Source organism: Pristiophorus japonicus, unplaced genomic scaffold, assembly GCF_044704955.1.
Source record: "Pristiophorus japonicus isolate sPriJap1 unplaced genomic scaffold, sPriJap1.hap1 HAP1_SCAFFOLD_727, whole genome shotgun sequence".
Taxonomy (NCBI): domain Eukaryota; kingdom Metazoa; phylum Chordata; class Chondrichthyes; family Pristiophoridae; genus Pristiophorus; species Pristiophorus japonicus.
Genome location: NW_027254642.1, coordinates 71753 through 92844, shown reverse-complemented (window position 1 = coordinate 92844; position 21092 = coordinate 71753). Strand labels below are relative to the sequence as shown.

Here is a 21092-nt window from a genome sequence, read left to right as displayed (position 1 = left end):
ACCTCAACTCGAACAAAAGCCTGCTGATTACGTCACCTTCGCAGCTCGAGCAGCCCCGTCCCACGCCAAGATATTGATTGACAGCGGCCGTAGCCAATAGAGCGCCTGCTGTTGTTTGAAAGTCCGCCTGCCGTTTGTTCTTCACGCCAATGAGAGAGAGGAGCGGCCGGCTCGGGGTGTGCACCAATGGGAGAGAAGCAGGGGCGGGGCCGGGCGAGTGCGGTTTATAAATAAGCGGAGCGGGGAGCAGGGAGCGAACGGGCGGCCAGAGAGGAGCAGCGCGAGCCGGGGATTGAGGGACTGAGGGAAGCGGCGCCTTGCGATGACCACCACAACTACATACCAGGGCCTCGACTCCACGGGCCGCAGCAGCTCCAGGTAGCCCGGGGGCCGGGCCAGGCCGCCGTTACCCTGGACACCGCGTCTGGGCCGCCCCTCAGGCAAGGGGTGGGGCAGGGGAACGGCCCCGATTCTCCCCCTCCGCTCCCGATTCTCCCCCTCCGCTCCCGATTCTCCCCCTCCGCTCCCGATTCTTCCCCTCCGCTCCCGATTCTCCCCCTCCGCTCCCCGGGGCAGGGGGGAGGGGAGGTTCCGGGCCGGGCCGGTGTGAGGCGCCGGGACAAAGGGCAGTGGGCTGGGTCCGGTTGCAGTCCGCGCCGCGCCTCGCCCAGTGTGTGGGCGGGGGGGGGTCCGTGGCCCCCCGCTGTGTCGGACATCGCTCTCCTATACACACACACACACTCTGGGGCAATGCCCCATTAACCCTGGCTGGTTTCCCCCCCCTCCCCCCGGGGCACTGCCCCATTAACCCAGGCTGGTTTTCCTCCCCCCGGGGCACTGCCCCATTAACCCAGGCTGGTTTTCCTCCCCCCGGGGCACAGCCCCATTAACCCAGGCTGGTTTCCCTCCCCCTGGGACACTGCCCCATTAGCCCAGGCTGGTTCCCCCCCACCGGGGCACTGCCCCATTAGCCCAGGCTGGTTCCCCCCCTGGGGCACTGCCCCATTAATCCAGGCTGGTTCCCCCCACTCTGGGATGTCTTGCTGCATTAATAATAAAGCCAATTCTAAGCTGATTGTTTGAGGCAGACGCAGTACGTGCAGCTTATCTGCAAGAGCTTTTTGTGAACTGGGGTTAATGCATGAGTCACTAAAATGTACTTGGTCCATTAACAGCTACTTCAGAACATGGGTACATCTTTAAACTGTGCTGGAGCAGTTGTGGCATTAACCTTAATTGGACAAAATGAGCCCTTTGTTTAAATCTTTTTGGAAGATGTTAAATATGCTCTTTGTGTTCTAAGGGGTCTGTATGAATGTAATGAGACAGCTGAATGGTTCTGACAGAATGGAGCTTGGCTCGAGCAGTCTGTACACATCATGAACACAAATTGACGTCCATCTTTTATTGAGAATTTTTCCAAAGCTCTCCTGCTGGTGGTTGTTCCTGTCGTAGTTGGTGAATGTGTTTGGAGTGTGGAGGTTTTGAGCACTGAATCAGCAATATTCAATGCTATAACAATGCCTGAAATCATAATGGTCCCTGTGAACTGCTGCTGTTCCAGAAATATGGGTGTGTCTTCCATTTACTCTTTATTGGTGGAAACCTGTGGTATTCAGCTATGCTATTTCCAGTGATGTTCAGCAATTATCTGTTTTTAGGGGTGGGTGTCACTGATGGGGGACAGGAACTCTATTACTTTCTCTCCCACCACCCCAGCCTTTTTTTTGAGGGGAAGATGATGATGGGGTAAAGCTGGTTGCATACTTCCAGATTAGCCTGTACCTATGATCTTCTAGCTGAAGTGTGCAAATTGTCTGCATGTATGTGTAAAGGAGACTGGCTGTGTTTGGGTGTAGACCTTTTGTCTGGCTTGGTGCTACACCAGGGGGTGGTGATCACTGCACTGTGGAGCTCAATTAGTCTGTCTTTAATGAGGGTTTGCAATCCAGATTTGCTTGTTTGAACATGGTGCATATGCATGGCAGAACACACTGCCTTTGCCATTAATTCATTGTTCTGATTTAACACTGCCACTGGTTCAGTAACTTAAACTCGGCTGCTGCTAAGTGGAGGGAGTGGTTGTGCATTTGATATCTGCTGTCTCATTTAATGTCTGTTCACTGGCACTTAACATGCTCCTGTTTAAGATGCTTACAGTATAGGAATCCTTCTGTCTGTGCAAGGGAGTTTCCTTGTGACTTGGTATAGAGAATCAGATGACCAAAGTGGGGTCTTGCTGTATTATCTGAAGTTTACAGGGTGTCAAACTGGTTTGATTCAGTGGCTTTTCTGATCTGCATTTTGCAGCTGGTTAAATTCTCATTTTGTTTCCAAATGTATTTCCATTTAAGTGGGCTTCCCTGCACTTGTGGGTGCTGTGCTGGGAATGGAGTATTGAAGCTTAGTGGTGGAGGACGGTGCTGCCCAGCCTTTGCAAAGCTGCGTAGGGAGAGAATGGACTGTACTCTTGAGGTGCTGTTTCTGTTAAACAGCATGTTCATACTGCAATAAACAGAAAATGCTGGAAATACTCAGCAGGTCAGGCAGCATCTGTGGAGAGAGACAGCGTTGACGTCTCAGCTCGATGACCTATCTTTCATACTGTGGTTTGTTAGTGGGATTTGTGTTGAACATTCAAGATTAGATTGGACTGGTGGATGAAGGAATGTGGGAATGGGGTGGGTGACTGCTCACGTGGAGGGTAAATGCTGACACGACAAGTTGAGTTCAATGTTGTAACTTATAAGACCCTATACGTTGTAACTTGTCTTTGGCTTTGTACTTGGAACAAATTATGGCTCTCTAGTGTCACTTATGCAGTTTGAGTGATGGAGGTTAGGGAAGTGGGGCAGAAAGAGAGGCTCGTTTTGAAGTCTGACTTTTTTCCTTTTTAAATACGTGATTAGGTTTTTCCTGTTGTGACCATTATTGCTATAGGCAATATTTAGCTCTAGAATACCATTTTGAATGGAGACGAGAGCCCAATTGTCTGTGAACATAACATAAATAGGAGTAGGCTATTGAGCCTACTCTGCCATTCAATGAGATCATGACTGACCTATGTCAATGCCACCTTCCCATACTATCCCCATATCCCTTGATTTCCTTAATATCCAAAAATCTATTGCTCTCAGGCTTGAATATACTCAACAGCTGAGCATCCACAACCCTTTGGGGTAGAGAATTCCAAAGATTCACCACCCTGAGTGAAGGAATTTCTCTTTGTCTCAGTCCTAAATGGCTGACCCCTGGTTCTAGACTCCTCAGCCTGGGGAAACATCCTCCCAGTATCTACCCTGTCATGCTCCTTAAGAATTTTGTTTTGAAGAGATCACCTCTCCTACTTCTAAACTCTGGGGAATATAGGGCTAGTCTGCTCAATCTTGCAGAAGAAACATAAGAAAATAGGAGCAGCGTCTGCCATTTGGCCCCTCCAAGCCTGCTCTGCAGTTCATAAGATCATAGCTAATGGTTCTCTCTCAATTCCACTTTGATTCCCCTAGAGTTCCCCTCATAGGACAATCTCCCCATCCCAGGAATCAGTCTAATGAACCTTTATTGCACTCTCTAAGGTGAGTATATCCTTCCCTGGTGTCCTGGCCAATATTTATCCCTTAACCAACATAAAACAAAATGATCTGGTCATTATCACAGTGCTGTTTGTGGGAGCTTGCTATGTGCAAGTCGGCTACTGTGTTTCCCATATTACAACAGTGACTACACTCAAAATATGTCATTGGCTGTAAAGTGCTTTGAGACGTCCGGTGATCATGAAAGGCGCCATATAAATACAAGTCTTTCTTTCTTTGGTTAAGGAGACCAAAAATGTACAGTACTCTAGGTGTGGTCTCACCAAGGTCCTATGATAGCAGTAAGACTTTACTCTTAGACTTTATTACAAAGGGATTGGGGTACAACATACTATTTGCTTTCATGATATTGCATGTGGTGTAACCTTTTTCTGGTGATTGGCTGCCTAAATATTAATGCTCTTTGGTCGACCTATCCAAGGGCTATTTTTATTTTGTGGAAACTTGAGATTTATGGAAGTTTATATTTTTCACTTTACAAGCAGAGTGTTGCAGCCTCCTGGTGGAGGATCCAGCATCTCATTCGGGGTGGAGGAAAATGTCAAACCAGTGCATTCTCGTTCAAACAAGACGGCGTCGAATATCTTTGGACCACCAGTGGAAAGCCAGCCTGTGGCCAGAAGAAGCAACCCTCCAGGTGCAGTGCAATGTGTGATGGCTGGTTGAGTAAACAGGCTTAAAGTTGCCTGACCAAGTTAATTTTCTGCCTTGGATGTTCCATACAACCCCTTGTCTTTTAAGTGCATGTCTAGAAAATGATGCCTGCTGTTGGAGAACATTATACTGAATTGTACAAATGTTTGTTTTAGTCCTCCACTTGCTGCATTTCATGCCATCAAACACTTGCAGAGGCAGTCTCTGAGCAGGCCTTTGTGTAGAATGTCACTCCAGAGTTTGTGTGGATCGAGTTCACACTTCGATTTGTTGCTACAACAAACTTTCTGTGTAATGTTAAGTCTGTTCTAACACCAACATTTCCAAATCTCTCGCCATTTAAAAAAAAAAACTCTGCTTTTCTATTTTTCCTACCACAGTGGATAACTTCATATTTCTGCACATTGTATTCCATTTGCCATGTTCTTGCCCACTCACTTAGCCTGACTATATCCCCTTGATACCTCTTTGCATCCTCCTCACAACTGGCATTCCCACATAGCTTTTGTATCATTAGCAAACCTGGATTTGGTCCCCTCATCCAAATCATTGATATAGATTGTGAATAGCTGAAGCCCAAGCACTGATCCTTGTGACACCTGTCTGCCAACCTGAAAATGACCTGTTTATTCCTACTTTGTTTTCTGTCTGTTAACCAATCCTCAATCCATGATTGTATATTGCCCCCAATTTGATGAGCCCTATTTTGTTTAGTAACCTTGTGTGGCATCTTATCAAATGCCTTCTGAAAATCCAAATATACCACATTCACTGGTTTCCCCTTTACCTATTCTGTTAGTTGCAAACTCAATAAACAGAATTGTCAAACATGATTTCCCTTTCATAAATCTCTTGACTCTGCCCAATCCTATTATTTTCTAAGTGCCCTGTTACCATGTTCTTGATACTTTCTAGCACTTTCCCTACTACTGATGTCAGGCTAACTGGTCTGTAGTTCCCTGTTTTTCTCTCTCCCTCCTTAAATAGCAGGATTACATTTGCTACCTTCCAATCTGCAGGAACTATTCTAGAATCTATGGAACTTTGAAAAATGACAACCAATGCATTCACTATCTCTATAGCCACCTCTTTCAAAACCCTAGGATGTAGGCCATCAGGACCTGGGGAATTAATCAGCTTCAGTTCCATTAATTTCTCCAGTACTCTTTTTTTTTTAAAACTAATACTAATTTCTTTCAATTCCTCATTCTCGTTAGACCCTTGGCTCTCCTATTTCCAGGAGTTTTTTTTTGCATCATCTTCTGTGAAGACAGACACAAAGTATTTGTTTTAATTTCTGTCATTTCCTTATTCCCCATTATAATTTCTCTTGTCTCAGCCTGTGAGGGACCCACATTTACTTTTGCTAATCTGATCCTTTTTACATACTTACAGAAGCTTTTACTGTCTGTTTTTATATCTCTCGTTTACACTGCTATTCTATTTTCCCTTTGGGCTCCATTTTCCCCAATTATCTGTGTGCACTTTTTTTGAGTAAATGCAAATCTCCAAGTTCCCCCCAAGGTTTCTGTGCTGGTGGAATTCACTTGGGTAGGATTTTTTTTTTTAGGCTATGACTTTAAAAACCTGGTTGGGGGTGTAACCTGCCACCTGTGCCAATTCTGCCCATTTAAGCAAGTTTGGCCAGCTCTGATTTACTCCAATTTTTCTTAAGATGGTGTATGTGACCACTCTGGAAAAACCTCCTGGCAGTTAACAAAATTGGTGCAGGTAAGAGAATCAGTGCAACAGATGCAGTTCCACGTCCCAGACAGCAGCGGAGTGAGGGGAGGAGAAAGATAGTGAGTAGAAATATGATGAGCTGCTGTGTTGATAGCAATGCCTTGTGGGATAGTTATTAAACTCTTGCAGTGCCACTGAGGTGAAACAGAACTGCAGGACTAGTTTTAAGTGCCTTGTTGACTAGCCAAATATTACCTCCTTTGCTATTACTCGTGTACAGTTGATCACCCAGTAAGTGAATGATTTTCTTCGCACTATTTGTTTATGGACCCAACTGCTGCCAATGGACCAGAAGTAGTTGTGCGTGATTGTTTGCTTCGGGACTCGGAGCCTGGGGGAAAATGTTGGGAGCAGTGAGCGGGCCTGGGAGGGAAATGTCCGAAACAATGAGCGGGCCTGGGAAAAATGTCCAACAATGAATGAGCGGGCCTGGGGAAAATGTCCAACACTGAGCTGGCATGGGGGAAAATGTCAGGAACATGGAGCAGACCTTCAGGTTTCACGGGCTCTATGGGGGGGGAAAAAAGCAGAAACGTCATCAGTGTCCAGATTAATGTGCAGCTTCTGGTCATTGGCATCAGATCCAGTTCATTGGCAGCGGTCACTAGAGCAAGTTGGAATCTGAAGGTATGGCTGACTAGTGTGGAAATGCCTCTTGTTGTATGGTGCCTGTGTTATGCTCTCCAGTTCTTATTTTTCTGCCATTTCTAGGTGGAAAGAGCAGCGGTATCTTTGGGGCGGCTACCACTGATGCACCAGATCCAAAGCAACGGAGAAACCCTCCTGGTGGCAAGACAAGTGGCATCTTTGACACTGTGAAAAAACCCCCCAACACTCTGGTAAACACTGTTTAAACTCTTTGGGCAACATTAAACTGGGTTTGTAACTTAAAGTTGTTTTGCTGCAGAATATTTGTGCATCTCGTAGTACATGTTGGGCTGGAGTTCTCCCTGACTGGACAAGTCTCGAGCCTTTTCTTAGCTTACCACTAGTGCTGGGACTCGGACACCAGTGCAGTCCCATGGAATGATGTTCTGCTGTAATTTAGCCAATACAAAGCAAGATTCTGAATCTTCTCTCCAGAACATTGCAGAATAAATTGAACAAAACGGAGCTTGATTGTAATTGGCTTGATTTTAACAATTTAATCCAAGTGGAAAAATGTGGGTGTTTCCTTTTTTGATTATCTGAAAGAATTGTGGCCACCATTGTAATGAGATGCAATTTTATATGGGTGCTTTCCCAATATTGCTGGACTTGAAAGCATTTAGATGTGATGTGCATGCTCCTTTTTGATAGATTTGAATGTTACCCACCAGTCTTTTCGTCATGTCCCTAATCCCTTCTCCAGAAATGCATCTCACCATGGCTCTGGGTTTATGTCCCACAAGAGGTATTGAACTGAGGACCTGTAGATGTTGCGGTCCGACAGCACTAATTGAAATAGAGCAGCGAATTCTCCTGTTCTTCAACCAGTACTGCCAAAAACAGATCAGTCATCTTGTTTGTGGGACCTTGCTGAGTGCATTCACCTGCACAGCAGTCATTGGACTTCCTTTTTTTTTTTAAAATTCGTAGCCAATCGTTTCCAATTCTTTGTCAAGTCACAAACGCCAGAGGTCACCCTGCACCAGTCAAGGATCACTCTGCGCCAATGCTCTTAGCCAAAAGGCCTAGAGCCACTGCACCGTTCCTGGAAGTACTGCAATACCAGGTTCGTGCCATGGAGGTGGATGGGTCAGGTCCCCCACACACCTCCGTGGAGGTGGATGGGTCAAGCCATCCCACCCACCTCTTTTTATTCGTTGCCAATCTTTCCAATTCTTTGTCAAATCACAAACGCCAGAGGTCACCTTGCACACATCAAGGATCACTCTGCGCCAATGCTCTTAGCCAAAAGGCCTAGAGCCACTGCACCGTTCCTGGAAGTACTGCAATACCAGGTTCGTGCCATGGAGGTGGATGGGTCAGGCCCCCCACACACCTCCGTGGAGGTGGATGGGTCAAACCACCCCACCCACCTCCTATTGTGTGTGAAGTGATTTGTGATGTGGTGATGTGATGAGATGCTGTATAAATATAAGGTAATTTATTTACAGCCACCTTTTCTCTTGACTTGTCACCTGGTATTTTAGCAGTTCCTGTAGTGAAATATAGATGAAGTTGAAACATTGGACCAAGTGATATTATTTCAATTGATGTAGCATAATCAGCTGGGCAAGGAGGCTTAATGAGTTGCCATAGGTTATTTTACTCAGGAAATTCAATATAGCAGATACCTGGGAAATGTCACTAGGGAAATAGGCTTTTCCAGGTGGATGTCCTAAACTTAAGATAGAAAGTACTTTGAGCAGATGTACTTGCATTCACAATATTCACAATCAAGTGCTGGAAATTGATTAGTCAGCATGCGTAAACAGAAAAGCCAGGTTAATGTTTTGGGTACTCCATCAGAATGCAACTAAAGGATCAGCAAACATTTTAGTAAGATTGGAAAGCATGTTTTGTGTTGGAATTTTTGGCTTGCCAGAGATTTTGATATAAACTGGTTTTGCCTGAGTCAAATTCAACAACTTACATTTATGTAGTAAAACGTCCCAAGGTGTTTCATGGGAGCGTTGCCAAATTAATTTGATACTGAGCCACATCGATATTTGGACAGGTGACCAAAAGCCTGGTCAAAGGTAGTTTTGGAGGAGGATCCAATGGTGGAGTGATGATGATGAGGAGGAGTGTCCAATGGAGTGATGAGGTGGGTGAGGTGGAGGAGGAGGATCCAATGGTGGAGGAGGAGGAGGAGGATCCAATGGTGGAGGAGGAGGATCCAATGGTGGAGGAGGAGGATCCAATGGTGGAGGAGGAGGATCCAATGGTGGAGGAGGAGGATCCAATGGTGGAGGAGGAGGATCCAATGGTGGAGGAGGAGGATCCAATGGTGGAGGAGGAGGATCCAATGGTGGAGGAGGAGGATCCAATGGTGGAGGAGGAGGATCCAATGGTGGAGGAGGAGGATCCAACGGTGGAGGAGGAGGATCCAATGGTGGAGGAAGAGGAGGATCCAATGGTGGAGGAAGAGGAGGATCCAATGGTGGAGGAGGAGGAGGAGGATCCAATGGTGGAGGAGGAGGAGGAGGATCCAATGGTGGAGGAGGAGGAGGAGGAGGAGGATCCAATGGAGGAGGAGGAGGAGGAGGAGGAGGATCCAATGGTGGAGTGATGAGGGGTGGAGCAGGAGCACAGATCTGAGGGTTGTAGGGCTAAAGGAGGTGGGGTGAGGCCATGGAGGCATTTGAAAACCAGGATGAGAATTATAAAATGGAGGTGTTGCTGGACTAGCAGCCACTGTAGGTCAGTGAGCACATGGGACTTTATGCAAGTTAGGACACAGGCAGGACAGTTTTCACTGAGTCCAAGTTTACGGAGAGTGGAAGATGGGAGGCCAGCCAGGAGACCATTTGCATAGTCAAGTCTAGAGGTAACAAAAGTGAGGGTTTTGGCAGCAGATAAGCTGAGGCAGGGACAGACGGGCAATGTTATGGAGGTGCAAGTAGGCAGTCTTGGTGATGGAGTGGATATGTGGTTGTAAGCTTGTCTCCGTCAAATAGGATACCTGGGTTGTGAACAATCTGCTTCAGACTGGCAGTGACCAGGGAGAAAGATGGAGTCGGTGGCTAGGGAACAGTTTGTGACGGGGCTGAAGACAACAGCTTCAGTCTTCCCAATATTTGGTCACACTGCTTGTCCTAAATCAATCAGTTAATGGAGGAGTCGAGAGGTGGTGAGCAACATCGCTTGCATATAGGTTACAGGGCTGAAAGCATGGCCTATATTGAATACAATATGTACAGTCCTTGGTAAATTTAAAAAATGTCCATTCTGAGACTGGAAATATTTTAATGCTTTGTCACTTTCTTTAATTTCCTACCTGAAGTGCTATTTTGGGCTCCCTTCCTTTTGAGGTTGTTGCAGCTCCTCTTAATTGAGGTCACTGGCTGTATCCTGAGTGAATTTATCACTCCATCACCCAGGCAGTAAGAGCACGCTGCATGTTTTCATTTGGGTCTAGATCTGAAACTATCGGCTTCAAAAAAATGCTCCATGCTGGTGCTCTCTAAAACTAGCATTGATATCGAGCTTTCACATCTCTGCCTGTATGTCCTCCTGCAGTCTCAATCATTGCTTTTAAACTATGTTCCTATTTGTTGCAAATTTTGGTTTTGTGCCCTCTGTGCCTGAATATACCCCCCCTCCCCCAGTCTGAGCCACCATTAACCTGTTCCTATCCATGCTACCACATAGACCCTGATCTGCCTTTAATACCATGTGTTCAGTTTTTCAAGCACGCAACACCACTTTTTATTATTTTTTCAAAATCCCATATACGCAACAATCACTGCGGTTTCTTGGTACACTACTTCAACTCCATGCAGCCAATTTGCGCACAGCAAAGTTACACAAACAACAATTAAATAAATGACCAGATAATCTGATGTTTGAGGAGAAATATTGGTTAAGACACCAGGGAGACATGTCAATTTCTATGATTACATTTCCTTTATCAATGCACTCAGCTCTTGCATTTATCCAAATTACTTGCTGTTTACAAATCCATGTTGACTGCTGTTAATTAATCCATTTCTTTCCAGGTGAGCATTTTTATTGTAGAATGCATGCCCTTTCTCCCCTCTGCATTGCATGCTGCTTTTTTACTGATTTTTCACTATTCTTTTCAGTACTATGCTGATGGCTATCCTTTGCGATTATCCCATCTCCTCTACTCACCTCTTCCTTGAAGTATCATCCATGGCAGTGTCTTAGTCAGCAGATTGTGGGTTTGAGTCCCACTCTAGAGACTTGAGCATAGAAATCTAGACTGATAACTCCAGTGCTGTAATGAGGGAGCAGTGTACTTTAAAAAAAAAATGTTAGTTCTGGATGTGGGCATTTATTGTCCATCCTTAATTGCCCGTGAGAGGGTGGGGATGGGCTGCCGCATTGAACCGCTGCAGTCCGTGTGGTGAAGGTGCTCCCACAGTGCTGTTAGGAAAGGAGTTCCAGGATTTTGACCCAGCGACGATGAAAGAATGGCTGATATATTTCCAAGTCAGAATGGTGTGTGGCTTGGAGGGGAACTTGCAGTTGATGCTATTCCCATGCACCTGCTGCCCTTGTCCTAGGTGGTAGAGGTTGTGGGTTTGGGAGGTCTGCCGAAGAAGAGTTGCTGCAGTGTATCTTGTAGATAGTGAATGTTGACGGTGGTGGATGGGGTGCCAATCAAGCGGGCTGCTTTGTCCTGGATGTTGTCGAGCTTCTGGAGTATTGGAGCTGCACTCATCCAGGCAAGTGGAGAGTATTCCATCATGCTCCTGACTTGTGCCTTGTAGATGGTGGAAAGGCTTTTGGGAGTCGGGAGGTGAGACACTTGTCGCAGAATACCCAGCCTCTGACCCGCTCTTGTCGCCACAGTATTTGTGGCTGATCCAGTTAAGTTTCTGGGCAATGGTGACCCCAGGATGTTGATGGTGGGGGGTATGGTAATGCTGTTGAATATCAAGGGGAGGTGGTTAGACTCTCACTTGTTGGAGATGGTCATTGCCTGGCACTTGTGTGGTGCCCAAGCCTGAATGTCATCCAGGACTTTATGCAAGTGGGCATAGACTGTTTCAGTTCCATTCGCAACTCAAAAAATGAACACTGCAATCATCGGTGAACATCTCCACTCATGATGGAGGGAAGGTCATTGATGAAGCAGCTGAAGATGGTTGGGCCTAGGACACTGCCCTGAGGAACTCTTGCAGCAATGTCCTGGGGCTGAGATGATTGACCTCCAACAACTACAACCATCTTCCTTTGTGGTAGGTATGACTCCAGCCAGTGGAGAGTTTTCCCTGATTCCCTTTGACTTCAATTTTACTAGGGCTCCTTGATGTCAAGGGCAGTCACCCTCTCCTCTTGAATTCAGTTCTCTTGTCCATGTTTGGATCAAGGCTGTAATGAGGTCTGGAACCGATTGGTCCTGGAAGAACCCAAACTGAGCATTGGTGAGTAAGTGCTGCTTGATAGCACTGCTGACAACACCTTCCATCACTGCTGATGATTGAGTGGACTGATGGGGTGGTAATTGGACAGATTGGATTTGTCCTGCTTTTTGTGGACTGAACATACCTGGGCAGTTTTCCACATTGTCGGATAGATGCCAGTGTTGTAGCTGTACTAGAACAGCTTGGCTAGAGGCACAGCTAGTTCTGAGCACAAGTCTTCAGCACAATAGCAGGGATGTTGTTGGGGCCCATAGTCTTTGCTATATCCAGTGCGCTCTGCCGTTTCTTGATCATGTGGAGTGAATCGAATTTGGAGACTGGCTTCTGTGATGGTGGGGACCGCAGGAGGAGGTGAACTGTCAGAGATGCAGTCTTTCGGATGAGATGTTTAACAGGGCCGTCTGCTCACGGATGCATGCAAAAGATCCCATGGCACCACTTCAAAAAAGGGCAGGGATGTTCTCCTTGGTGTCCTGGCCAGTATATATCCCTCAATCAGCATCACTTTTATTTAAAAAAAAACAGTATTGCATTGTTTATGGGAGTTTGCTGTGTGCAAATTGGCTGCACTGCGACTAAACGTCAAAAAAGGCTGTAAATTGCTTTAGGATGGCCTGAGGTGGTGGTAAACGCTATATAAATGCAATTTCTATTCCCCTCATTTCCCTTGTTTAGCAATGTATACTATGCTCAGTCAGGTAACAGCTCCTTTACTCCTGAACTCTAACCAAATTGATTCCCCCAGTGATGTGTGTTGCAATGCTGTAATGGAAGTTTTGATGGGCATCCTTACTCCTCCTCACTCTCTAACTGTCCCCCCTGAATAGTTGCTAACCAGGAATATTCCACTCTGTCCTGCCCCAGCCTAAGCTACTTGTTAATGTTGTATCATAACCCCAAAATAATTTGTGCTTCTAGTTCACCAATTATGTTCAGTACTTTCTCATTCTGACCTATTTCTAGAAAGTGTTTCTCTCCAGTGCTCCATCCAAATGTATTTCAATAAGACTGCAGTGAGTTGTCTGCTTATGCAATCACAGGTACAGCACAGCCAAACCAAATGTGGTTCACCTAACACGAATACCCTTCTGAAGAGGTGGTGAAATATTGGTCAGGGGCAGGACTCTCCACAAACTGCAGTGCTGTGGTCAATTGTAGCACTGTTTTTGAAAATTAATTCAGCACAGAGCCAGTATTCCTGGTGTCCCTGACTTTGCCACTGGGAAGGTTTGCCCAAATATTTACAGCCCTGAGCAGGGGTGTGAACCCTGGCCTTTTCTATCCTCTCCCTTGGGATAGTGGGGTTAGTTGCAATGCATCAAGTGCTGCCCCAACTGAATTAATTTGGCTCTGCAAGGACCTGGGATCTTGCTCTCATGGTATAGTACTAATGACTCCATGTGGCAAATTTGAGCTTCTGGGGTTTGTGAATTGCTGTCATAGTAACTTGTTCATCAAGCAGCTTAATTGTACCTAAAATGTGACCAATTGTTCAATGTGCTTTATACAGAATAACTGGTATTGTCTACTGGTCTGTGGCTCCTGTTATTGTACACTGATTTTTAACAATATGGAATTGGTCTATAGCCTTGATTTTAAAGCTAATGACATTTTAATGCTTTTTTTCATCTAGGGTTTAACTGGAGAAGGTGAAAAGTGCCCAGGTACATGTAAGCAAGATTGTGGATTAACTGGCATGCTGGAGATTCTTGTTCAGCATTTCCTACATTCTTCTGTGCATGTTCTCTCAACTGTTGTCCTAAAAACAGCCCAATGAAGCTTGTGGTTTGCTTATTCAGTAAGCCTTTGTGGGTTAGATGTTTAGTTTAAACTGCAGTGCCTGGCATCTTTGTCAGCTGGGTTGCCTCATTCAGTACTGCTAACTGTCTTGCTTCCATGTGTTAACTGTAACCCACTGAGATGCATGCTTGTGCATGGACTAACAGCATTGTTAACCATTCTGCACTGAGACTTTGCTGCACTTTAATGCAGTTTTACCTTGGCCTAACAGCAAGTGTGACTCTCCTGTTTGATTAGCTGGCTCCTGGGGTGTGTGAAACTGGTCTACATTTTGCATCATAAAAGCAAGCCAGCCCAAATCCAGTAATTGCAGTTCCTAAGAATCACTATTAGAATTGTTTTTAGTTAGTAAGTTGCACATGTGCAGGAAACTGGTCGGTCCTGTGGAACCTGCTGCAGGAGTGATGTCGAGCATTGGATCTTGAATGGCACTTGAAAACCATTGGAGTGCTGCTCTCCCAGGATTTGTGCAATAAGGTAAAATTCCCCTTTGTAGGGCTTGAAAGGGCCACTGGTGTACAGAGAGGCTTGGAAACCTTTTCAAGGTAACTCCTAGATTTTGACAGCTGAGTTTACAGGACTTGTTCAGAGGGAGCTTTATTGACTTGCGGCTGGGCCTATTTTCTATAGTGGTCCAGGATGTTAAGCACCCTGTTTAAAGGTATACCAAATATGGGCTCTGGTTATTACCAGATATTGGCAACTATGCTTTGGGTTTTTCAGTGATTCAGTATTCTCTCTTCTGGGTATGGAGGCCAGTCATCTTTTGGCCACTCCTCCAGCTGGCCAGTCACGAGTGTTGACTATTGGCAGGTTATTTCTCTGGGAGATCAAGATCATGATGCATGTGCACTTCCAGCCTGGATAATCAGCTGCCAGAACTTTGGTTTTCCCCAGCAGCTGGGTACTGCAGTCCTGAATATCCCAGCAGAGATCAACTCGCTCATTACAGACCAGGCAGTGAACCTGGGACCTTGTAGTTTGTGTGGTTGGTCTATAGATCAGCTATTGGGAATATCTAGGTGGTTGGGTGGGGGGGTGGTAGAAAGAGGAAGGGCTTGATCTATACACAGTAGTATTTTATATTCTGAGATGGTGGTTGCAGTTACCCATTTCACATTTAGGAAAAGTATTAATAACTTTTGCACTCCTGGTTGGTTGTTTGAAGATGAATCTTGGTCTCCTATATCCATGCACAGGGCATGGCTGAGAGTACTGATTTAACTAATGTTGCACTCTAGCTGACTGCAGTTACTGAAGGCTTTTTAGTCTCTGGACTACCTGAGAAATGAACCCATGACCAATGGAGCTCCTAGAATGTTGCAGTGAGAATGTGGAAGTTAGCATCTAGCCACCACATGGTGGATTTTACCAGGAATCTTGTCTGTTGTACTATGCAGCAAAGCAACATTAGACGGCTCAAGGCTGAGTTCCAACAAATAAAACCCGGAACCTAAAGAACAGGTGGTGGATGGAGAAAGCATGGGAGATACAACAACTGGCTGACAGCTGCGATATGCAAGGATTCTTCATTGCAGTCAAGGCCACCTATGGTCCAAATTCCCAAGGCCCCACCCCACTCCTGGCCAAGAACAAGGAAACACTCGTCAAGGACACAAGGCTCTCGGGGCCCGCTAGAAGGAACACTTCGAGGATCTGCTCAATCGAGACTCTGCCTTTGATTTGTGTGTTCTCGACTCCATCCCGCAGCATGCGACCCCGTCACCACCTCCGTTAAATCCCAATGTTGAACGAGGTAGGCAAAGCCATAAAACAGCAAGAATAACAAGGCTACGGGCGTGGATGGAATCCCTGCTGAGGCGCTAAAGTATGGCGGAGAGGTGCTGTTGGCGCGGATACATGACTGCATCTCTCATCTGGAGGGAGGAGAGCATGCTGGGTGATCTGAGATGCAGTGATTGTGACCATCTTTTTTTAAAAAAAAAAAGAGACAAGACCGACTGCGGCAACTACAGGGGAATCTCCTTGTTATCGGCCACTGGGAAAGTTATTGCTAGAGTTCTCCTCAACCGCCTTCTCCCTGTGGCTGAGGAGCTCCTCCTGGAATCAGTGGATTTCATCCCCTACGGGGCACAATGGTCATGATCTTTGCAGCATGACAGCTGTAGGAAAAATGCAGGGAGCAGCGCCAGCCCTTCTACATGGCCTTTTTTGATCTTACAAAGGCCTTTGACGCTGTCAACCATGAGGGACTATGGAACGTCGTCCTCCGTTTCGGATGCCCTCAAGTTTGTCAACATTCTTCGCCTGCTCCTCGACGACATACAGGCCTTGCCAACAGATCCATTACAGACCCAATCCACGTCCGGACCGGGGTCAAACAGGGCTGTCATCACTCCAACCCTCCTCTTCCTCGCTGCCATGCTCCACCTCAGTCAACAAGCTCCCCGCTGGAGTGGAACTAAACTACTACAGAACCAGTGGGAAATTGTAACCTACGCCAGATCCAAGATCACCCCAACCTGTCGTTGAGCTACAGTACGCGGACGACGCCTGCGTCTGTGCACATTGAGGCTGAACTCCAGGATGTAGTCGATGTATTCAGAGGTATATGAAAGTATGGGCCTTTGTCTTATGGATGTTAAGCATAAGGTCCTCCACCAGCCTGTCCTCGCCGCACAGCACTGCCCCCCAGTCAAGATTCACGGCGCGGCCCTGGACAATGTGGATCATTTCCCATACCTCGGGAGCCTCTTGTCAACAAAAGCAGATATTGATGCGGAAATTCAACATCGTCGCCAGTGCAGTCTTTGGCCGCCTGTGTTCGAAGACCAGGCCCTCAAATCTACTACCAAGTTCATGGTCTACAGGGCTGTAGTAATACCTGCCCTCCTGCATGGGCAATGTACAGAAGGCACCTCGTCACTGGAGATATATCACCAACGATGTCCTCCCAGGGGATTTGCAGAATCTTGGAGGCAAGTGCACCAACATTAGTGTCCTCGTCCAGGCTAGCATCCCCAGCATTGAAGCACTGACCACACTCTCTCTCCCCGCTGGGCAGGCCACATGGTTCTAATGCCAGACAAGAGACTTCCTGAGCAAATGCTTTATGCGGAGATCCTTCATGGCAAACGAGCCAAAGGTGGACAGCGGAAACTTTACAAGGACACCCTCAAAGCCTCCCTGGTAAAGTGCGACATTACCACTGACACCTGGGAGTCCCTGACCGAAGACCGCCTGAAGTAGTGTGCATCGGGGAGGGCGTTGAGCTCTTTGAATCTCCGCCACGAGTGTGAAGAAGTCAAGCGCAGGCAGCGGAAGGAGCATGTGGCAAACCAGTCCCACCCAACCCTTTCCTCGAATGTCTGTCCCACCTGTGACAGTCTGTGGATCTCACATTGGAGCCACCAAAACTCACTTCAGGAGCAGAAGCAAGTCTTCCTCGATTCCGAGGGACTACCCATGATTGTGCATATGCTGCCTGTCAGTAACTGCACTGAAGGAGTCAGTGGGGAAGGAATGGTTCCTATAAGAGTACCAGAACCGTGGAGGCCATGACCAACATCACTGTTACTAGAGCACTTGCTGTACACATTTCCCTGATTATTGATCCCAGCTGATCTGTTGGGTATATTGTGCACACAGTAGCATGCTTTGACTGGAAATGCTGACCTCTGCATATTGAATCTTTAAACTGGTCTTCCATTGTTCAGCCTGAAAATTCTCCAAGTGACTAATCTGGTGTTGGGTTTTAGCACTGACCACTTCAGTACTTTCAGAATACTGCCCTCGAATCTCAAATGCACATGCCTTTTTAAGTGGACAGATTTTAACAGCAGCTAATGTGACTTGGTTCACACACTATCCTTTATTCTGCTCATTGTCTTCGATACTACTTTCAATGTTTCCATGTCTTAACTTGCAGTTAGAGCCTATCCCTTTCTGAATCCAGCTGTTGGACAAATCCAGCCCAGGGAGGTGCTGATTGGAGCTGCTATGCCACTGGTGATTTTAGTTCAGGAAGAGTGCTGCCTGGCATTTGCATTACAGTAACCAGCTGTCGTATCCTGCTACTCGAATAGTATGGGAAAGTTCAAACCCAACATCACCTTTCACCATCTTTTATAGTTTGCTAATCTACCCGGTGTCTCTCCCTCAATGCAAGTGGAGGAATTATGCACCACAAACATTTCTGAACTGTACTCATTCAGGGTGTCCAGAATTGGCGATAATTGGTGGTACAGCTCATGAGAAGCTGTTCAAAGCTTGTATTTTATCAGCTCTGGTATCCATATCTGACACCTGGATTCTGTGGCATATAGTTAAACATCTAGCCTGCTTAACGCACCTTATCGTGCTTCAGTGTATGAACCTTTTTGTGAGGATTGTTACATGCCTTTTGAGAATCGTTCTACTTGACCATGTCAATTGCCATCATTCCCATGCATGATGTCATGTAATGCCTGCATCCCTTCTGATTCCCATTGTGCCTTGTACAATAACCTTTTCAAACATGCACTTTCATCCACCCCACATTTTTTTAAGTCTTATGTTTTAGTAACTGTTGAGAAGCTAAAACAATAGTGCATTAGGCAGAGAGCCTGGTGAGCAGTGCAGATAAATGGCTTAAAATGAATTGACTTAACATCAACCAAGTTTTCAAGCAGTAATGCAGGTCCTAGGATGACTATTGTACTTTTTGCTGCATTGTGCATTTGTGAAGTGGACACAGAATTTAAATATTAAAACATAATTGAATGAGGATGCTCAGATACTTGGGCTCATACAGCCAGCATTATCCCATCTCTTCACTGGAATAGTAGCTTCAAACTGGTCAAATTTCTGCTGGCAATGTGGTATGTGAAAACCAGGCAGTATTTCAGGAGTGTTATTCAAAGGAAAGCTAATTTTGATGTGTAAACCAGGTCAAACGTCTTTCTTGCTGTTCATAGTCTGGGGTTTGAATACTGACAATGTAGCAAGAGCAAATCCAGTTCAGATAAAGGCAAAGGTGCCCCAGTACTGCAGCTTTCTCCATGCATTCTCTTCACAGGTCTGTCATTTTCAGTATGAGCACTTTGATCAATGAGCAGCTTACTGTACCTGTCCCCTCTTGCTGCTGTGTGTATATTAGTAATGCTAGATGTTGGACTCTGCAATTTCAGTCGTGCCCCAGTGATTTAACAGGGCAGGTGCAGTTGAAGCATCACTTCTCAATATTCACTCGTTCTGTGCTGACAGTCTGGAGTGCACCACTATCTTTAACTTCATCCCACTCCTGCTTCAGATGCACTAGGCTACAGCACTATTCCTGAAGTCCAATTGAGTGGCTCGATGGGCTGAATAGCTGCCTCCTGTCCCTATGTTCCAGGAGTTTCTTTCATGTGTACTATCTAATCGGGAGGAACTCGTCATTGGTCAAAGGAAGTGAGATTTAACTGTGGATTTTAGTGACCCACATTTCAATCGCCTGGAATGGTCACGCTGAGACTGCAACATGTTGGGCCTTGTTTTTTTTCCCCTCAGTTGTACCTTGATCAAGAGGAAGTACATTTTCCACTATATTTCCTGTCATTTAAACAGTGGACGCGAGGGACATCTGGGCCCAGTATTCAAAGGTCGGCATGGGGTCCCATAGATTCTCCTCGTGCAAGTTCCGTGCAGTCAGCTGCTGTTGCCTTGCACAACTTTTGGAAGGAAGACAATCTTGCACCCATTTTAGCAACAGCTCAGGCTGCCTAACCAAAATCTTTCCATCTCAGTCTTGGAAGCTGCAGTTGACCAGAGCATCCAGTCTTTTGGTGACCGTTCCAGATTTCTGCTACCCTGAAGTTCTTCTTAAATTTGGCCCTGAATTGCTCAGTTCCTTAGGGTTATGCCCCCCTGTTTTTGATTTCCCCCACCAAAGGAAATAGTTTATCTACCCTATGAAATCCTTCTATATTAAACCCCTTGATCAGATCACCCTCAATCTTCTACACTTGGGAATACAAGTCAAGGTTTTAACCCTCTGCTCCAGTATTGTGTATCTGCACTGTACCCCCTCCTTCCCGAGGTGTGGTGCCTACAACTGAACACTGCTCCAGATGGGGTTTGATCAAAGCTCTATTGAAGCATAACTCTCTCTCCATTTTGTATTCCAGCCCCCTTGTGATAAAGGCCATTAGACTTTTATTGCTTTTTTGTACCTGTCCACTAGTTTTATGATTTGTGTACTTGATCTCCTAAATCTCTCTGCTCCTCCAGTTCAGAGTTTCTCACCATTTAGCAAATACTTCGATTTATCTTGTGTCTAAATTGGATGACCACACTTGCTCACATTGAATTCCATTTGCCCTAGTTTTGCTCATTCACTTAATCTGTCTATGGCCTGTTGCAACTTACTGCTCCCATCTGCACTTCTTGCTGTCCCTCCTAACCTAGGTGTCATCTGTAATCTTGGATGAAGGAATAGTTATATATTCAAATCATTAATAAATATGATCCAATTGAGTCCCCAGAACAGACCCTTGGAGAACACCTTGTCACATCCTGCTAATCTGCGTACCTACCTTGTATCCCCACTCTTAGCTTCTACCTCACAACTGAAGTCAAAAGGCTACCTCCATTTGTGTGCTTTCATTTTGCTAATCTCTTGTGTGGAACCTTGATACAAGTCCTTCTGGAAGTCAGTATAGATGACAATCATAGATGCTACTTTATTAGTGATCTCAAAATTCAGCTATTAATCAGACATGACTTGCTCTTAAAGCCATGCTGACTCTCTGCTCAGCTCACGTTCAAATGCTCAGTCTGTCCCTAATGACACATTCTAGTAATTCCCCACAACTGACATTAAAATAACAGGCCTCTAATCACTTTGTTTCTCACTCTCCCACCCTGCTTAATTAATGGAGTGACATTAGCAAATTCCCACTCTAATGTAGAATACCAGAATCAAGAGCTTGGAAAATTAATTCCTGAGTAGAAGCTATCTGGATTTATTTATCTGGAGTCTCATTTCTCCATTACCATTTTTTAAACTTTTATTGAATCTAAAGTTTCTCCCCATGACTTATTTTTAGTTTCCCTTCTATCCCTAGTATTCTACTGTTCTCTTCCTTTACTGTGAAAACTGATGCAAAGCACTCATTTAATAAATCTGCCATTTACCATTACCTGTCATTGGTGGGTAGAAGTCCTGCCCCCCCCCACTAATTGTGTCCCAGAGGACATAGATGTCCAGGTGGAATATGCAAGTTCTCAAATGACATTTTGTACAGCCCTAAACTGTCCCAACACTGAGCCCAGTGTTAAA

General features: G+C 45.7%; 1 protein-coding gene across 3 annotated transcripts in view; it reads left to right on the top strand.

The window, feature by feature from the left end:
- The first annotated feature begins 233 nt into the window (after window positions 1-233).
- LOC139256445 (jupiter microtubule associated homolog 1-like) overlaps window positions 234-21092 on the top strand; it is a 50390-nt gene continuing 29531 nt past the window's right edge. Inside the window, exons 1-4 of one of the 3 annotated variants that reach the window (XM_070874226.1) lie at window positions 234-378; window positions 4076-4230; window positions 6702-6829; window positions 13665-13695. In XM_070874226.1, the coding sequence (XP_070730327.1) occupies window positions 323-378; window positions 4076-4230; window positions 6702-6829; window positions 13665-13695 (370 nt within the window). In that variant the 5' untranslated portion in view covers window positions 234-322. The remainder of the gene's footprint in view (window positions 379-4075; window positions 4231-6701; window positions 6830-13664; window positions 13696-21092) is intronic. The other 2 variants (XM_070874225.1, XM_070874224.1) reach the window with 2 other exon arrangements.